The 16651-nt window shown below is 36.6% G+C and overlaps 2 protein-coding genes across 2 annotated transcripts in view; one reads left to right on the top strand and one right to left on the bottom strand.

Moving 5' to 3' along the window:
- The window catches only part of LOC142341263 (uncharacterized), a 336105-nt gene that overhangs the window by 205991 nt on the left and 113463 nt on the right, over positions 1 to 16651 (bottom strand). The window lies entirely within an intron of this gene.
- Positions 1 to 16651, top strand: part of LOC142341577 (nuclear pore complex protein Nup93-like) — a 51072-nt gene that overhangs the window by 20142 nt on the left and 14279 nt on the right. Inside the window, 3 exon segments of the mRNA XM_075392627.1 lie at positions 718 to 857; positions 8831 to 9096; positions 9531 to 9819. Of these exon segments, the coding sequence (XP_075248742.1) occupies positions 718 to 857; positions 8831 to 9096; positions 9531 to 9819 (695 nt within the window).

Here is a 16651-nt window from a genome sequence, read left to right as displayed (position 1 = left end):
TAAGTCTGCGACTCAAATTTGTGTTGGTGAGACAAATTCATGGTGTTAAGGGCGGTTCATAATCTGAGAATTTCACACCCCATGAGTTGTCCCCGCACCCCGTCTACCGTTCTCCAGTCGGCGATTTGGACTCCATTGTCCAGCCCTTACAGTGAAAAAATTCTTTAAAAGATCACCGGAATAATTTTAATTAAAATTGGCTACTACCGAGGCGAACCGGTCGTTTGAGAGCAGTTCGCCCAACGTTTGTAATTATAAAAGGCAATATGAGAGATTTTTTAGTTTGTGATATCTTCATTTTACTGGATTTCAAAGATTGCTTTATCGAAGAATTTCAATTTGTGAGCTTGAATTCTTGTTTAAGGCCAATTGAAACGATTTTAGCAAATCTAATGAAGCATACGACGATTTTGAAAAGGAAAATCCTAACTTTTGTTTTTAATTTTCAAAATTTCTCTAAATCGTCTGAATAGTTGTCAAGGCTCAAATATGGAGGCTGGAAAATCGTCAGGATGAAATGACCTTCTGTGAAAAGCTTTACATCAATTTTCTAATTTTTAACAAAATCAATGAAATTATTCTTTCCCGTTATGGTCAGCATTTTCTTTTCGTTGGCGCATAACTATATTAAATGCATAAATCGGGGTACCCTTCCTCAGGAAAACATTTTTTTTCGAATTTTAATTTTGATTACTGTAGTTTGTTTTGTATTGACAGAAATGAGAGGCAGCGTGTGATAGTGGGTTTGATCGAGGAAACTTCTCGGAGAGTGTTGGAGGACAGTCATCGAAGGCACTGGGACTCCATGATGAGGCAATGGCACACGCACAAACAGCACATTCTCAACACTCTAGTTGGTCAGTTGCCTCAACAAACATTCGTGCTCCATACTTTCTCTAATAAATTTCTTTCACCTTGTTTGCTCCTCGAATTTCTATCAAGGGACACTAAATAAATGCATGGTGGATTAGTTTCACATCTCCGGATATTTTTTTAGAAGTTGGTTTTTCACAAATACCTCAAGTCAGCTAATCAATTGTTCTTTGGCTAAATTGTTTGCGCATTGAGCCAAAAATAGGACCACCGTACTAGCTCAGGAGGTATATGAAGAAACTGATAATTTCCAATGTTAGCGCGAGTCGTTGCTGCTGTATATTCTCTACTCAATTCAACTTCTAAAGAGTGTTTAATCGCCGCGAGGCGGTAGCGGCTATTATTGGGCACATCGTGGTTTTTTTCACAATTCAAAGAACTTGAATTGTATTGAAGCGCTGTCTTTTTTTAAGATCTGCTCACACATTTTCATAATTTTTGAAGTCAAATTCGAGTAGTGATTTTGGTTACGCCGAAACAGGAAGTGGAGTGGTTTTGCGGTGGTGAAATTTTTTCGCTCTAATTGTAAAGTAAAAGCGGTGTTTGAACAAAAGTTCGCTTTCTCGCTAGTGGTTTTTTTGTTCACATTCGGCAATTTCAGAGTGATTTTTGCTGTATTTTCAATAGTCGCCGTCAGCCTCTCAAACGGCTATTATTCAGGAGCTCCTACTTTATTTTAATTCGCTTTACCTTTTAGTCACGTTTTTCTGACTTACTTCACTCACTGTTTCAACTGTATGAATTTTAAATTCTTTTATGCATTGAATTGCGCAATATAGTGAATACGGTCAAAGTCAAAAAAAAGCAAAATCAAAAGAGACGGGATAAAGCGATAGAGCCCGGTCATTAAGTCATTGAGATTATGGTTATCAAAGTTCATCAGAGTGTTTGCTAGCTGATAACGGTATTAAGCTTTTTAGCTTTCAGTTTAGAAGCTAAATTAAATATAGTTTTGGAATCTAACTGACACTTCACGCCAAATTAGAGCACTTTTAGACACTGAAAAAGAAAACAAATAAAAGTCCGGTCAATTTGCCTTCTTTTTGGTTTCAATATCGATGTGCGTCAACGGCGGCTATTTTCTGGTTATTTTTGGATCGGATTTTTTTCTAAATGATTTTCCCTATCCACTTAGTGTTTTTGCTGGAACTAAATTTCTCTTTCTCGCTAGTGTTTTTTGTTCACATGTGGCATTTTGACATTGTTTTTCAGTTTTTTATTTCTGATTTTGTTGGGAAATGGTTTTGCCGAATTCACTCAAGTCCGTTCTAGGTCTAGTCTGTATTTAGTCAATGGAAATACTTTGAATTGCACTTCAGGACTTGTCATGCAGTGTTTTTTTAATTCATCGTCTCCTTCGATGATTCTTGCGACCTGACTTCTTGGAATTGACTTTTTCAATCTCAGTGATCAGTGATTTCTACTGTTTTGCAGTTAAAATTTGTGTGCGTGATGTTATTTGTTCTGCGTTTAGGTCAAATGCGTAACATCTAACTCAAAAACGACTTCTGAACTCGCTTAATAAACTTTTATAAACATTTTCAATATTAGTTTTTAAAAGCTCCATTAGGGCTTTTTCCTTATAGAGCGTATATGTCTCATAAAAATGACAGTCCGAACCTGACCAAAAATTTAGTGGTCTATTAACGGACTGCTGGCAAATCTCTCTATCTTTATTTTTTAGTTGTTTCAATTCATGGAAGGCCGCAAGAGTCTATCGCCGCTATTTTCCGGCCATGTTTTTCTTTGGGCTCAAAAATCCGAAAACAAGTTTTGGAGACCGTGAGAAAATTGTTATTTTAGCATCCTATGATTAATTTTTTTGTAAATTTCAATTGACGAAAGAGTTTTTAACTGCTCTCAATCCAAGTTCGTAGCAATTATATTAATCCTGTCGGCCTTTTTTATGCTATTTTTCGCTTGAATGGCGGTTGACACCCCCCCCCGCTGTTGCTTCCATCAGCCACCTGGTGCACCCCTACCCCTATGGACTTTTGTTCTCATAAACGCAAAGAACTGCTTAACTGGGATAGAAAAGCTCTTCAATAATCTTAGTGCATTCCTATTGTAGATTGTTTCCTCGAAACTGCCGAGGAGACAATTCCAGGATATTTTGGCATAACCATAAATTTGAAAGTTAATTTATTGAAGATTGAGATGCAAATAGTCGATTAACGAAATTTGTTGCAATTAAATTTTTCATGTGGTCTTTTTATGCAATTTTTGACCCTTTTGACTTTTTGTCCTCAAACCGGATAGACGGGTAACGCCCGTGGCATTAAGATCTCGTAGGAGCAGTGGGACAGGAGTGCGCTTGATTACGGGTGGGGATGAAACGGAGTAGGGCGCTGATGGGGGCACGCCACCCAGCAGCGTCGTACTCATTTCACACCCCCATAATTAAGCGCGGTCCTCCCCCACCGCGCTCACCCCACGCTCCCTCAATTTAAGTTAAGCTACCCTCCCTAAACCGTTGTTAGCTATTGACCAAGGCCAACCGCTCGCTAGTCATTTTGGAGCAATTCAACCGATGTTAGTCGGTCGTTTTGTTTCTTTTGGTTATACGTTAAGTTTGTATTTTCTGTGGGCATATTTTCAATGAAATCTTTATAACCTTTGATAAAAATTTTTCTAACAGAAAAAAATTGTTAAGTTTTTTGTAGCTTGAAATTGATAGCTAAGGCTATTGTTGACCTTCTCTTAGTTTTGTATTTCGTCAGCGGGGTTTTTGTTACGATCATAAGACATCACAATCACCACTTCAAATCTGCTTTTCTTCATTCATACGACTTCAACTGAATTGCGTGCGTGAGGTCTTTGTTCACTCTTCACTCCTAGTGTGTTGTGTTCATTTGCGTGATTAAGTGTTTGGTCTTACGTGACTTGCCTCTCTTTAAGAGATAAGGTCAAATGAGTGTGCGTGTCACTCGAAACGAAGGGAATTTATGGGCACCCAATAGAATCAGCATTGCGTTAAACATATTTTTAAAGTGCAACTGCTCATTTTTAAAAAAAAAATTCTTTTCGTCTGTTTCTTTTACCATCTTTTTGAGACTTCAGAACTACAAAGCTGTTGGGGCAATTTCCTGGCAATATGCCAGCTATGTTTATAGTCTTCGTTTTCTGTGGCCATTTGTTCACAGCATAATCTGAAACCACTTGTTTGCATTTTTCATTCTACAGCTTTAACTGGCGTCATTGATTAAATTTTTCTCTGAGTGTTGAAGCCGTTTCAGGTTATTCAATTCATTGCTAAAACTTATACCTAAGGTAAAGCTTATCCCTGAGGCCTCACTTAGCCACTGACGAATGCAACTGCTCGCCGAATTATTCGGTTATGTTGTTCTCTACCCCGGTCAACTAAGTTTCCGTGAATATTCAAAATAATGCCGCAGCCATGTTGTTATAACAAAAAGTAGCTCTCTCAATGGAAACGTTAATAACGTCTTTCTAGTCTTCATTTTACTTAAAATTATTCCGGTGGTCTTTGATGCCTTTTTTCACCAAACCGAATTTTTGACGTTCTTAATTTTTGTCCTCAAAAACGGGATAAACATGTAAAGCCCTGGAGGCATTAAGTGGCTTAGCAGCTGTTTTCGCGCCTTACTAGTCTCTAAGTCTGCGACTCAAATTTGTGTTGGTGAGACAAATTCATGGTGTTAAGGCCGGTTCATAATCTGAGAATTTCACACCCCATGAGTTGTCCCCGCACCCCGTCTACCGTCCTCCAGCTGGCGATTTGGACTCCATTGTCCAGCCCTCCCAACCCCGCCACCCATCGCTTGGTCCCCACCCAATTGCTTTACCCCCCCCCCTAATGCTAGTACTAGCATTTAGGGGGTCAAACAATTGGGTGGGGATCAATCGATGGGTGGCGGGGTTGAGAGGGCTGGACAATGGAGTCCAAATCGCCAGCTGGAGAAGGGTAGACAGGACGGGGGGACGACTCATGGGGTGCAAAACTCTTGGATTAAGAACCGCCCTTAACAACATGAATTTGTCTCATCAACACAATGTCGTTGAGTCGCAGACTTGTAAGGCACTAAAGCAGCTGCTACGCCACTTAATGCCTTCCGGGCTTTACATGTTTATTCCGTTTTTGAGGACGAAAATTAAGAACGTCAGATAAAAAATCTGTTTAGTGAAAAAATTCATTAAAAGATCACCGGAATAATTTTAATTAAAATTGGCTACTACCGAGGCGAACCGGTCGTTTGAGAGCAATTCGCCCAACGTTTGTAATTATAAAAGGCAATATGAGAGATTTTTTAGTTTGTGATATCTTCATTTTACTGGATTTCAAAGATTGCCTTATCGAAGAGTTTGAATTTGTGAGCTTGAATGCTTGTTTAAGGCCAATTGAAACGATTTTAGCAAATCTAATGAAGCGTACGACGTTTTTGAAAAGGGAAATCCTAACTTTTTTTGTTTTTAATTTTCAAAATTTCTCAAATTTTTCTAAATGATTTTCCCTACCCACTTATAGTTCATTCTAGGCCTAGTTTTTTGTTGGAACTAAGTTTCGCTTTCTCGCTAGTGTTTTTTGTTAACATGTTGAATTTTGACATCGTTTTTCCGATTTTTTCTGATTTTGTTGGGAAATGGTTTTGAAGAATTCACTCAAGTCCGTTCTAGGTCTAGTTTGTGTTTAGTCAATGGAAATACTTTGAATTGCACGTCAGGACTTGTCATGCAGTGTTTTTTTAATTCATCGTCTCCTTCGATGATTCTTGCGACCTGACTTCTTGGAATTGACTCTTTTAATTTCATTGATTAGTGATTTCCACTGTTTTGCAGTTAAAATTGGTGTGCGTGATGTCATTTGTTCTGCGTTTAGGTCAAATGCGTGACATCTCACTCAAAAACGACTTCTGAACTCGCTTAATAAACTTTTGTAAACATTTTCAATATTAGTTTTGAAAAACTCCATTAGGGCTTTTTTTGTGCTTTTTCTTATAGAGCGTATGTCTGATAAAAATGACAGTCCGAACCTGACCAAAAATCTAGTTGTCTATTAAAGGACTGGTGGCCAATCTCTCTCTCTCTTTATTTTTTAGTTGTTTCAATTCATGGAAGGCCACAAGAGTATCGCCGCTATTTTCCGGCCATGTTTTTTTTGGGCTCCAAAATCCGAAAACATTTTTCTAAGTTTTGGAGACCGTGAGAAAATTGTTATTTTAGCACCTTATGATTAATTTTTTTGTAAGTTTCAATTGAAAAAAGAGTTTTTAACTGCTCTCAATCAAAGTTCGTAGCAATTATATTAATCCTGGCGGCCTTTTTAATGCTATTTTCCGCTTGAAGGGCGGTTGACACTAGAGGTTGACACCCCCCCCCCCCCGCTGTTGCCTCCATCAGCCACCTGGTGCACCCCCTCCCCCTATGGACTTTTCGTTCTCATAAACGCAATGAACTGCTTAACTGCGATAGAAAAGCTCTTCAATCATCTTAGTGCATTCCTATTGTAGATTGTTTCCTCGAAACTGCCGAGAAGACAATTCCAGGATATTTTGGCATAGCCATAAATTTGAAAACTAATTTATTGAAGATTGAGATGCAAATAGTCGATTAACGAAATTTGTAGTAATTAAATTATTCATGTGGTCTTTTTATGCAATTTTTGACCCTTTTGACTTTTTGTCTTCAAACCGGATAGACGGGTAACGCCCGTGGCATTAAGATCTCGTAGGAGCAGTGGGACAGGAGTGCGCTTGATTACGGGTGGGGTTGAAACGGAGTAGGGCGCTGATGGGGGCACGCCACCCAGCAGCGCCGTACTCCATTTCACACCCCCATAATTAAGCGCGGTCCTCCCCCACCGCGCTCACCCCACGCTACCTCAATTTAAGTAAAGCTACCATCCCTAAACCGTTGTTAGCTATTGACCAAGGCCAACCGCTCGCTAGTTATTTTGGAGCAATTCAACCGATGTTAGTCGGTTGTTTTGTTTCCTTTGGTTATACGTTAACTTTGTAATTTCTGTGGGCATATTTTCACTGAAATCTTCATAACCTTTGATAAAGATTTTTCTAACAGAAAAAATTGTGTTAAGTTTTTTTGTAGCTTGAAAGCGATAGCTAAGGCTATTGTTGAGCTTCTCTTAATTTTGTATTTCGTCAGCGAGGTTTTTGTTACGACCATATGACGTCACAATCACCACTTCAAATCTGCTTTTCTTCATTCGTTCATACAACTACAACTGAATAGCGTGCGTGACGTGACGTCTTCGTTCACTCTTCACTCCTAGTGTGTTGTGTTCATTTGCGTGATTAATTGTTCGGTCACACGTGACTTGCCTCTCTTTAAGAGATAAGGTCAAATGAGTGTGCGTGTCACTCGAAACGAAGGGAATTTATGGGCACCCAATAGAATCAGCATTGCGTTAAACATATTTTTAAAGTGCAACTGCTCATTTTTAAAAAAAAAATTCTTTTCGTCTGTTTCTTTTACCATCTTTTTGAGACTTCAGAACTACAAAGCTGTTGGGACAATTTCCTGGCAATATGCCAGCTATGTTTATAGTCTTCGTTTTCTGTGGCCATTTGTTCACAGCATAATCCTAAACCACTTGTTTGCATTTGTCATTCTACAGCTTTAACTTGCGTCAGTAATTAATTTTTTCTCTGAGCGTTGAAGCCGTTTCAGGTTATTCAATTCATTGCTAAAACTTATCCCTAAGGTAAAGCTTATCCCTGAGGCCTCACTTAGCCACTGACGAATCCAACTGCTCGCCGCATTATTCGGTTATGTTTTAGCTGCTAAATATTGCATTGTATACCAAAATTTTCCTTATAAACCAAAATTATTTTTTGTAGTGAAATATACTCGAAATTGGCTATTAATGATTTGAAACTGTTGTTTCATCAACATTTTATACACGAAACAAGAGGAAAGTTTTTTCATTGAAACTGTAATGGACTTTTCGTTCTCATAAATGGGATGAACTGGTTAACTGGGATAGTAAAGCTCTTCAATCATCTTAGTGCTTTCCTATTCTAGGTTTGGAGACCGTGAGAAAATTGTCATTTAAGTTTCAATTGAAGAAAGAGTTTTTAACTGCTCTCAATCCAAGTTCGTAGCAATTATATCAATCCTGTCGGCCTTTTTTATGCTATTTTTTGCTTGAAGGGTGGTTGACACTAGAAGTTGACACCCCCCCCCCCCGCTGTTGCCTCCATCAGCCACCTGGTGCACCCCCCCCCCCATTAGTTGCTCCTAAACTATTCGTTCCGCTTGATCTCTATTTTGCCTGGTCAATGGACTTTTCGTTCTCATAAACGCAATGAACTGCTTAACTGGGATAGAAAAGCTCTTCAATCATCTTAGTGCATTCCTAGTTAGCATAGTCTATTTTGCACTAACCACTATTTTGCATTTGTCATTCTACAGCTTTAATTTGCGTCATTTGTTTAATTTTTCCTTTGTTTAATTAGTGTTGAAGCCGTTTTTCAGGTTATTCAACTGATGTTGTAAATTTGCTTTCCAATTTTTTGACAGCTCCAAGGCAGGTCTTCACTTTCTCTTGCGACGATTCTCAATTTGAATAGCTTTGATGCCAAATCTTAAAGCCCAAATCTTGATTATTTCTTTGCGATTATTAATCTTTCTAACATTGATAAGACGTAGTACGGTTTTTTAAAGACTTATACGGTGCCGTAGTTAGGCCTTAGTAAGTTTTCCGAGTCTGGTCAACCTGGGAAGTCACAAGTTACATTTACAAAATGAATATGACTTGTCTACTTCATTTAAGACATTGTTTTTTGTAATTTGATTGAAATAATGAATACAATTGAATAACTACTTTACACGTCCGAATTGTACATGCTTGTTAATGTAAATGCAAGCATTCGGAATTCAAGTTTTTTTTCTGTCAGGTTTTGATTTCGTTCAATCCATTGAAATTGAATGAATATTGTCTCGTCTATTTGAGAAGTTTACTTCATTCTTTACTGTTCAGCATCGCAGGACCTGATGATGGATTTGACATCGGGTGGAGACGCCCAACATGACTTGAACAACACGACAGTGGGCGTAATTGGCGGAGATGGTAACACAACCTTATCCGCGGGAGGCAGTGGTATTGTTGGCAGTGCTGGGAACAAACACGTGTCAGCACAAAGACACCTGAGCAGATTAGAGATGCTATATAGTAGACAGGTGGCCTACCTGAATGAGAAACACGTGCAACAGGGCATTGTGCCTAGCGTGGTGACCTTGTTCAAGGTTTGTCAGCAGTACCTACAAAAATTTGTGGAGGATTTTTAAAGTTGATTGAGAGATGGAAATGTTGCATACTTCTTTGAAGTCTTTGGAACTTGCCGCAAAGTTAGGGGTAACTTGCAGTGGTCTAGTCTTTGAGTAGAAAATTTTATACAATTCTGCGCAAACGCTATTGTTAAAATGTTATTTGATAAGATGAACAGGGCACGGCTGTACAAAAAAACAGTAATAAGCAACTAATAAGTTTTATAGCTGGAGGACTGGAATCTCTAAAATTGAAACCTAGGTTGATTTACAACAAAGCTTGGACAGTTTTAACTCTGCTGGGCTTATTGTCCAGCTGATTCTTGCTTTGACAGAAGTTTTTGAATCTTGAAATTATTCGCGAGCTGTTGATAGGTTACTGAGGTGCATGTTGATTGATTAGTACTTTTAAGGAAGTTGGTGTGCAATCAGAAGACGTATTGTGTCGTGAGATCTGGGAGATGGTGGGATCTACAGTCATATCCCTGAGCCAGAACTCATCGTCCAACCTCATTCCTTCCTCCCCGTCACACAGAGGTGGGAATGATTCCACATACATAGACTCGACTCTAGCATTCTCCTCGAGGTTGTCTGCGAATGGTCAGAACTTGATGGTTGAAACTTCTCTCGACTATCTACATCACAGATTCAAGAAGTATGTACAGTCTGTAGTGTTTGAAGATTTGCACAGTGCTGCTATTGGTGAGTAACAACCTATTTCAACCTCAAATACGTTTAAACGTAAGGAATCAGCCAGAATGAACAAATGTCAAACAAATTTGACCATTTGAAATTCAATTTTGTGCAAGTTGATTGGTACTTTAAGGATTGAAACAACAATCCTATATATTAAACGCGTGAGCTCTAAAGTGGGACAAAATTTTTGCATGTTTAAGGGGCGTCTCGAAGCGCATGTTTAAGAGCCGCATTGAGTAGCATGTTTAAGCGAACATATCGAGAGAGGTCAATGACCTAAAAGGCTCAAAGTAGATGGGTGAGACTCGAACCCGGGACAAAAGACTGTTAGTCAGGTGCAGTTACCACGAGGCTAAGTGGGCTTAGAAGTATGCTCGCCCAGAGGGAGGATTTACTGTCCTGGGTACTACGTGTTTCTTGAATTCTCTCGAACTAAGTTTGAAGTTCTTATTGTAAACGTGTGTTTTTCTGCAAAGTTTTAGCTTTACAGATTCTGCGCTATTCTAGAACACTCTTAGATTTCAACTAAGTTTTTCACGCTTTACTTTTTGATTTTTGTGTGATCTCAAATGCTCTCAATCTGAAATATGTTATTGATACGATGTAAGCAATTGTGAGAAACGGTGGTTTGTAGTCGTTATAGTGCAGTTGGTAAGATGGAGGACTGATATTCTGAGGGGCGAGGGTTCGAATCCGTGCCGGGTACCCTCACTTTTTTCTCACTTCTTTTTCTCAATTTCTTTTCTCGCTTTCATTTCTCACGTTCTTTTTTCACTTTCTTTTCTCACTTTGTCTTCTCACTTTCTTTTCTCACTTTGTCTTCTCGCTTTTCCTTCCTTTCTCTTTTCACTTTCTTTTCTCAATTTCTTTTCTCACTTTCTTTTCTCACTTTCGTTTCTCACTTTCTTTTGTCACTTTCTTTTCTCACTTTCTTTTCTCATTTTTTTTCTCGCTTTCTTTTCTCACTTTCTTTTCTCACCTTGTCTTCACACTTTTCCTTCCTTTCTCTTTTCACCTTCTTTTCTCAATTTCCTTTCTCACTTTCTTTTCTCACTTTCGTTTCTCACTTTCTTTTGTCACTTTCTTTTCTCATTTTCTTTTCTCTATTTTTTTCTCGCTTTCTTTTCTCAATTTCTTTTCACATTCTTTTCTCACTTTCGTTTCTCACTTTCTTTTGTCACTTTCTTTTCTCATTTTCTTTTCTCACTTTCTTTTCTTGCTTTCTTTTCTCACTGTCTTTTTCACTTTCTTTTCTCACTTTCTTTTCTCACTTTCTTTTCTCACTTTCTTTTCTCACTTTCTATTCTTGCTTTCTTTTCTCACTTTCTTTTTCACTTTCTTTTCTCACTTTCTTTTCTCACTTTCTTTTCTCACTTTGTCTTCTCACTTTTCCTTCCTTTCTCTTTTCATTTTCTTTTCTCAATTTCTTTTCTCATTTTCTTTTCTCACTTTCGTTTCTCACTTTCTTTTGTCACTTTCTTTTCTCACTTTCTTTTCTCATTTTTTTTCTCGCTTTCTTTTCTCACTTTCTTTTCTCACCTTGTCTTCACACTTTTCCTTCCTTTCTCTTTTCACCTTCTTTTCTCAATTTCCTTTCTCACTTTCTTTTCTCACTTTCGTTTCTCACTTTCTTTTGTCACTTTCTTTTCTCATTTTCTTTTCTCTATTTTTTTTCTCGCTTTCTTTTCTCAATTTCTTTTCTCACATTCTTTTCTCACTTTCGTTTCTCACTTTCGTTTCTCACTTCCTTTTCTCACTTTCTTTTCTTGCTTTCTTTTCTCACTTTCTTTTTCACTTTCTTTTCTCACTTTCTTTTCTCACTTTGTCTTCTCACTTTTCCTTCCTTTCTCTTTTCACTTTCTTTTCTCAATTTCTTTTCTCACTTTCTTTTCTCACTTTCGTTTCTCACTTTCTTTTGTCACTTTCTTTTCTCACTTTCTTTTCTCAATTTTTTTCTTGCTTTCTTTTCTCAATTTCTTTTCTCACTTTCTTTTCTCACTTTCGTTTCTCACTTTCTTTTGTCACTTTCTTTTCTCACTTTCTTTTCTCAATTTCTTTTCTCGCTTTCTTTTCTCACTTTCTTTTCACTTTCTTTTCTCACTTTCTTTTCTCACTTTCTTTTCTCACCTTGTCTTCTCACTTTTTCGTCCTCTCTTTTTTCAGTTTTTTGTCACTTTCTTTTCTCACATTCGTTTCTCACTTTCTTTTCTCACTTTCTTTTCTCGCTTTCTGTTCTCACTTTCTTTTCTCACTTTCTTTTCTCACTTTCTTTTCTCACTTTCTCTTCTCGCTTTCTTTTCTCACTATCTTTTCTCACTTTGTCTTCTCACTTTCCCTTCCTTTCTTTTTTTCACTTTCTTTTCTCACTATCTCTTCTCACTTTCTTTTCTCATTTTCTTTTCTCACATTCGTTTCTCGCTTTCTTTTGTCACTTTCTTTTCTCAATTTCTTTTCTCGCTTTCTGTTCTCACTTTCTCTTCTCACTTTGTCTTCTCACTTTCCCTTCCTTTCTTTTTTTCACTTTCTTTTACTATCTTTTCTCACTTTCTTTTCTCACTTTCTTTTCTCACTTTCCTTTCTCACTTTCCTTTCTCACTTCCTTTTCTCACTTCGTTTTCTCCTTTTCTTTTCTCACTTTGTTCTCTCACTTTGTTTTCTCACTTTCTTTACTCACTTTCTTTTCTCGCTTTCGGTTCTCACTTTCTTTTCTCACTTTCTCTTCTCGCTTTCTTTTCTCACTTTCTTTTCTCACTTTGTCTTCTCACTTTCCCTTCCTTTCTTTTTTTTCACTTTCTTTTCTCACTATCTGTTCTCACTATCTTCTCTCACTTTCTTTTCTCACTTTCTTTTCTCACTTTGTCTTCTCTTTTTTCCTTCCTCTCTTTCACTTTTTTGTCACTTCCTTTTCTCACATTCCCTTCTCACTTTCTTTTCTCACTTTCTTTTCTCACTATCTTTTTTTCGCTTTCATTTCTCACTTTCTTTTCTCACTTTCTTTTCTCGCTTTCTTTTGTCACTTTCTTTTCTCATTTTCTTTTCTCACTTTCTCTTCTCACTTTGTCTTCTCACTTTCCCTTCCCTTTCTTTTTCTCACTTTCTTTTCTCACTTTCTTTTCTCACTTTCCTTTCTCACTTTCTTTTCTCACGTTCTTTTCTCACCTTCTTTTCTCACTTTGTTCTCTCACTTTGTTTTCTCACTTTGTTTTCTCACAGTGTTTTCTCGCTTTGTTTTCTCACTCTGTCTTCTCAGTTTTTTCCTTTCTTTTCTCACTTCCTTTTCTCTTTCATTTCACTTTTTTTCCTCATTCTCTTTTCATTTTCTTTTCGTCGTTTTCTTCTCACTTTCTTTTCTCATTTTGTTTTCTCACTTCCTTTTCTCTCTTTGTTTTCTCACTTTGTCTTCTCACTTTTCCTTCCTTTCTTTTCTCACTTTCTTTTCTCACTTTCTTTTCTCACTTTCCTTTCTCACTTTCCTTTCTCACTTCCTTTTCTCACGTTCTTTTCTCACGTTCTTTTCTCACTTTCTTTTCTCACTTTGTTCTCTCACTTTGTTTTCTCACTTTCTTTACTCAATTTCTTTGTTGGCTTTCGGTTCTCACTTTTTTTTCTCACTTTCTCTTCTCGCTTTCTTTTCTCACTTTCTTTTCTCACTTTGTCTTCTCACTTTCCCTTCCTTTCTTTTTTTTCACTTTCTTTTCTCACTATCTGTTCTCACTATCTTCTCTCACTTTCTTTTCTCACTTTCTTTTCTCACTTTGTCTTCTCACTTTTCCTTCCTCTCTTTCACTTTTTTTGTCACTTTCTTTTCTCACATTCCCTTCTCACTTTCTTTTCTCACTTTCTTTTCTCACTTTCTTTTCTCACTATCTTTTTTTCGCTTTCATTTCTCACTTTCTTTTCTCACTTTCTTTTCTCGCTTTCTTTTGTCACTTTCTTTTCTCATTTTCTTTTCTCACTTTCTCTTCTCACTTTGTCTTCTCACTTTCCCTTCCCTTTCTTTTTCTCACTTTCTTTTCTCACTTTCTTTTCTCACTTTCCTTTCTCACTTTCTTTTCTCACGTTCTTTTCTCACCTTCTTTTCTCACTTTGTTCTCTCACTTTGTTTTCTCACTTTGTTTTCTCACAGTGTTTTCTCGCTTTGTTTTCTCACTCTGTCTTCTCAGTTTTTTCCTTTCTTTTCTCACTTCCCTTTCTCTTTCATTTCACTTTTTTTCCTCATTCTCTTTTCTTCACTTTCTTTTCGTCGTTTTCTTCTCACTTTCTTTTCTCATTTTGTTTTCTCACTTCCTTTTCTCTCTTTGTTTTCTCACTTTGTCTTCTCACTTTTCCTTCCTTTCTTTTTTCACTTTCTTTTCTCACTTTCTTTTCTCACTTTCTTTTCTCGCTTTCTTTTGTCACTTTCTTTTCTCATTTTCTTTTCTCGCTTTCTGTTCTCACTTTCTCTTCTCACTTTGTCTTCTCACTTTCCCTTTCTTTCGTTTTTTCACTTTCTTTTCTTACTATCTTTTCTCACTTTCTTTTCTCACTTTCCTTTCTCACTTTCTTTCTCACTGTCTTTTCTCACGTTCTTTTCTCACTTTCTTTTCTCACTTTGTTCTCTCACTTTGTTTTCTCACTTTGTTTTCTCACTGTGTTTTCTCGCTTTGTTGTCTCACTCTGTCTTCTCAGTTTTTTCCTTTCTTTTCTAACTTTTCTCACTTCCTTTTCTCTTTCATTTCAATTTTTTTCCTCATTCTCTTTTCTTCACCTTTTCGTCATTTTCTTCTCACTTTCTTTTCTCATTTTGTTTTCTCACTTTCTTTTCTCTCTTTGTTTTCTCACTTTGTCTTCTCACTTTTCCTTCCTTTCTTTTTTCACTTTCTTTTCTCAATTTCTTTTCTCACTTTCTTTTCTCACTTTCGTTTCTCACTTTCTTTTGTCACTTTCTTTTCTCACTTTCTTTTCTCACTTTCTTTTCTCAATTTCTTTTCTCGCTTTCTTTTCTCACTTTCTTTTCACTTTCTTTTCTCACTTTCTTTTCTCACTTTCTTTTCTCACTTTCCTTTCTCACTTTCTTTTCTCACGTTCTTTTCTCACTTTCTTTTCTCACTTTGTTCTCTCACTTTGTTTTCTCACAGTGTTTTCTCGCTTTGTTTTCTCACTCTGTCTTCTCAGTTTTTTCCTTTCTTTTCTCACTTCCTTTTCTCTTTCATTTCACTTTTTTTCCTCATTCTCTTCACTTTCTTTTCGTCGTTTTCTTCTCACTTTCTTTTCTCATTTTGTTTTCTCACTTTCTTTTCTCTCTTTGTTTTCTCACTTTGTCTTCTCACTTTTCCTTCCTTTCTTTTTTCACTTTCTTTTCTCGATTTCTTTTCTCATTATCTTTTTTTTGCTTTCATTTCTCACTTTCTTTTCTCATTTTCTTTTCTCGCTTTCTGTGCTCACTTTCTCTTCTCACTTTGTCTTCTCACTTTCCCTTTCTTTCGTTTTTTCACTTTCTTTTCTTACTATCTTTTCTCACTTTCTTTTGTTACTTTCCTTTCTCACTTTCTTTCTCACTGTCTTTTCTCACGTTCTTTTCTCACTTTCTTTTCTCACTTTGTTCCCTCACTTTGTTTTCTCACTGTGTTTTCTCGCTTTGTTTTCTCACTCTGTCTTTTCAGTTTTTTCCTTTCTTTTCTCACTTTTCTCACTTCCTTTTCTCTTTCATTTCAATTTTTTTCCTCATTCTCTTTTCTTCACCTTCTTTTCGTCGTTTTCTTCTCACTTTCTTTTCTCATTTTGTTTTCTCACTTTCTTTTCTCTCTTTGTTTTCTCACTTTGTCTTCTCACTTTTCCTTCCTTTCTTTTTTCACTTTCTTCTCTCAATTTCTTTTCTCACTTTCTTTTCTCACTTTCGTTTCTCACTTTCTTTTGTCACTTTCTTTTCTCACTTTCTTTTCTCACTTTCTTTTCTCAATTTCTTTTCTCGCTTTCTTTTCTGACTTTCTTTTCACTTTCTTTTCTCACTTTCTTTTCTCACTTTTTTTTCTCACCTTGTCTTCTCAGTTTTTTTCCTTTCTTTTCTCACTTTTCTCACTTCCTTTTCTCTTTCATTTCTTCACTTTTTTCCTCATTCTCTTTTCACTTTCTTTTCGTCGTTTTCTCACTTTCTTTTGTTTTTTCACTTTCTTTTCTCTCTTTGTTTTCTCACTTTGTCTTCTCACTTTTCCTTCCTTTCTTTTTTCTTTTTCTTTTCTCAATTTCTTTTCTCACTTTCGTTTCTCACTTTCTTTTCTCACTTTCTTTTCTCACTTTCTTTTCTCAATTTCTTTTCTCAATTTCTTTTCTCGCTTTCTTTTCTCACTTTCTTTTCACTTTTTTTCTCACTTTCTTTTCTCACCTTGTCTTCTCACTTTTTCTTCATCACTTTCTTTTTTCACATTTGTTTCACTTTCTTTTCTCACTTTTTCTCACTTTATTTTTTCGCTTTCTTTTCTCATCTTCTTTTCTCACTTTCCTTTCTTACTTTCTTTTCTCACTTTCTTTTCTCACGTTCTTTTCTCACTTTCTTTTCTCACTTTCTTTTCATTTTCTTTTCTCACTTTTTTCACTTTCTTTTCGTTTTCGTTTCTCACTTTCTTTTCTCGCTTTCTTTTCTCACTTTCTTTTCTCATTTTCATTTCTCACTTTGTTCTCTCACTGTGTTTTCTCGCTTTGTTTTCTCACTCTGTCTTCTCACTTTTTCCTTTTTTTCTCACTTTCTTTTCTCTCTCATTTCTTCACTTTCTTTTCCTCATTCTCTTCACTTTCTTTTCGTCGTTTTCTTCTCACTTTCGTTTCTCAGTTTGTTTTCTCATCTTCTTTTCTCACTTTCCTT

Source organism: Convolutriloba macropyga, chromosome 6 (genome assembly GCF_964194025.1).
Source record: "Convolutriloba macropyga chromosome 6, txConMacr16.3, whole genome shotgun sequence".
NCBI lineage: Eukaryota > Metazoa > Xenacoelomorpha > Acoela > Convolutidae > Convolutriloba > Convolutriloba macropyga.
Note: the sequence above shows the minus strand (reverse complement) of the source record. Positions and strands in the feature narration are given on the sequence as shown.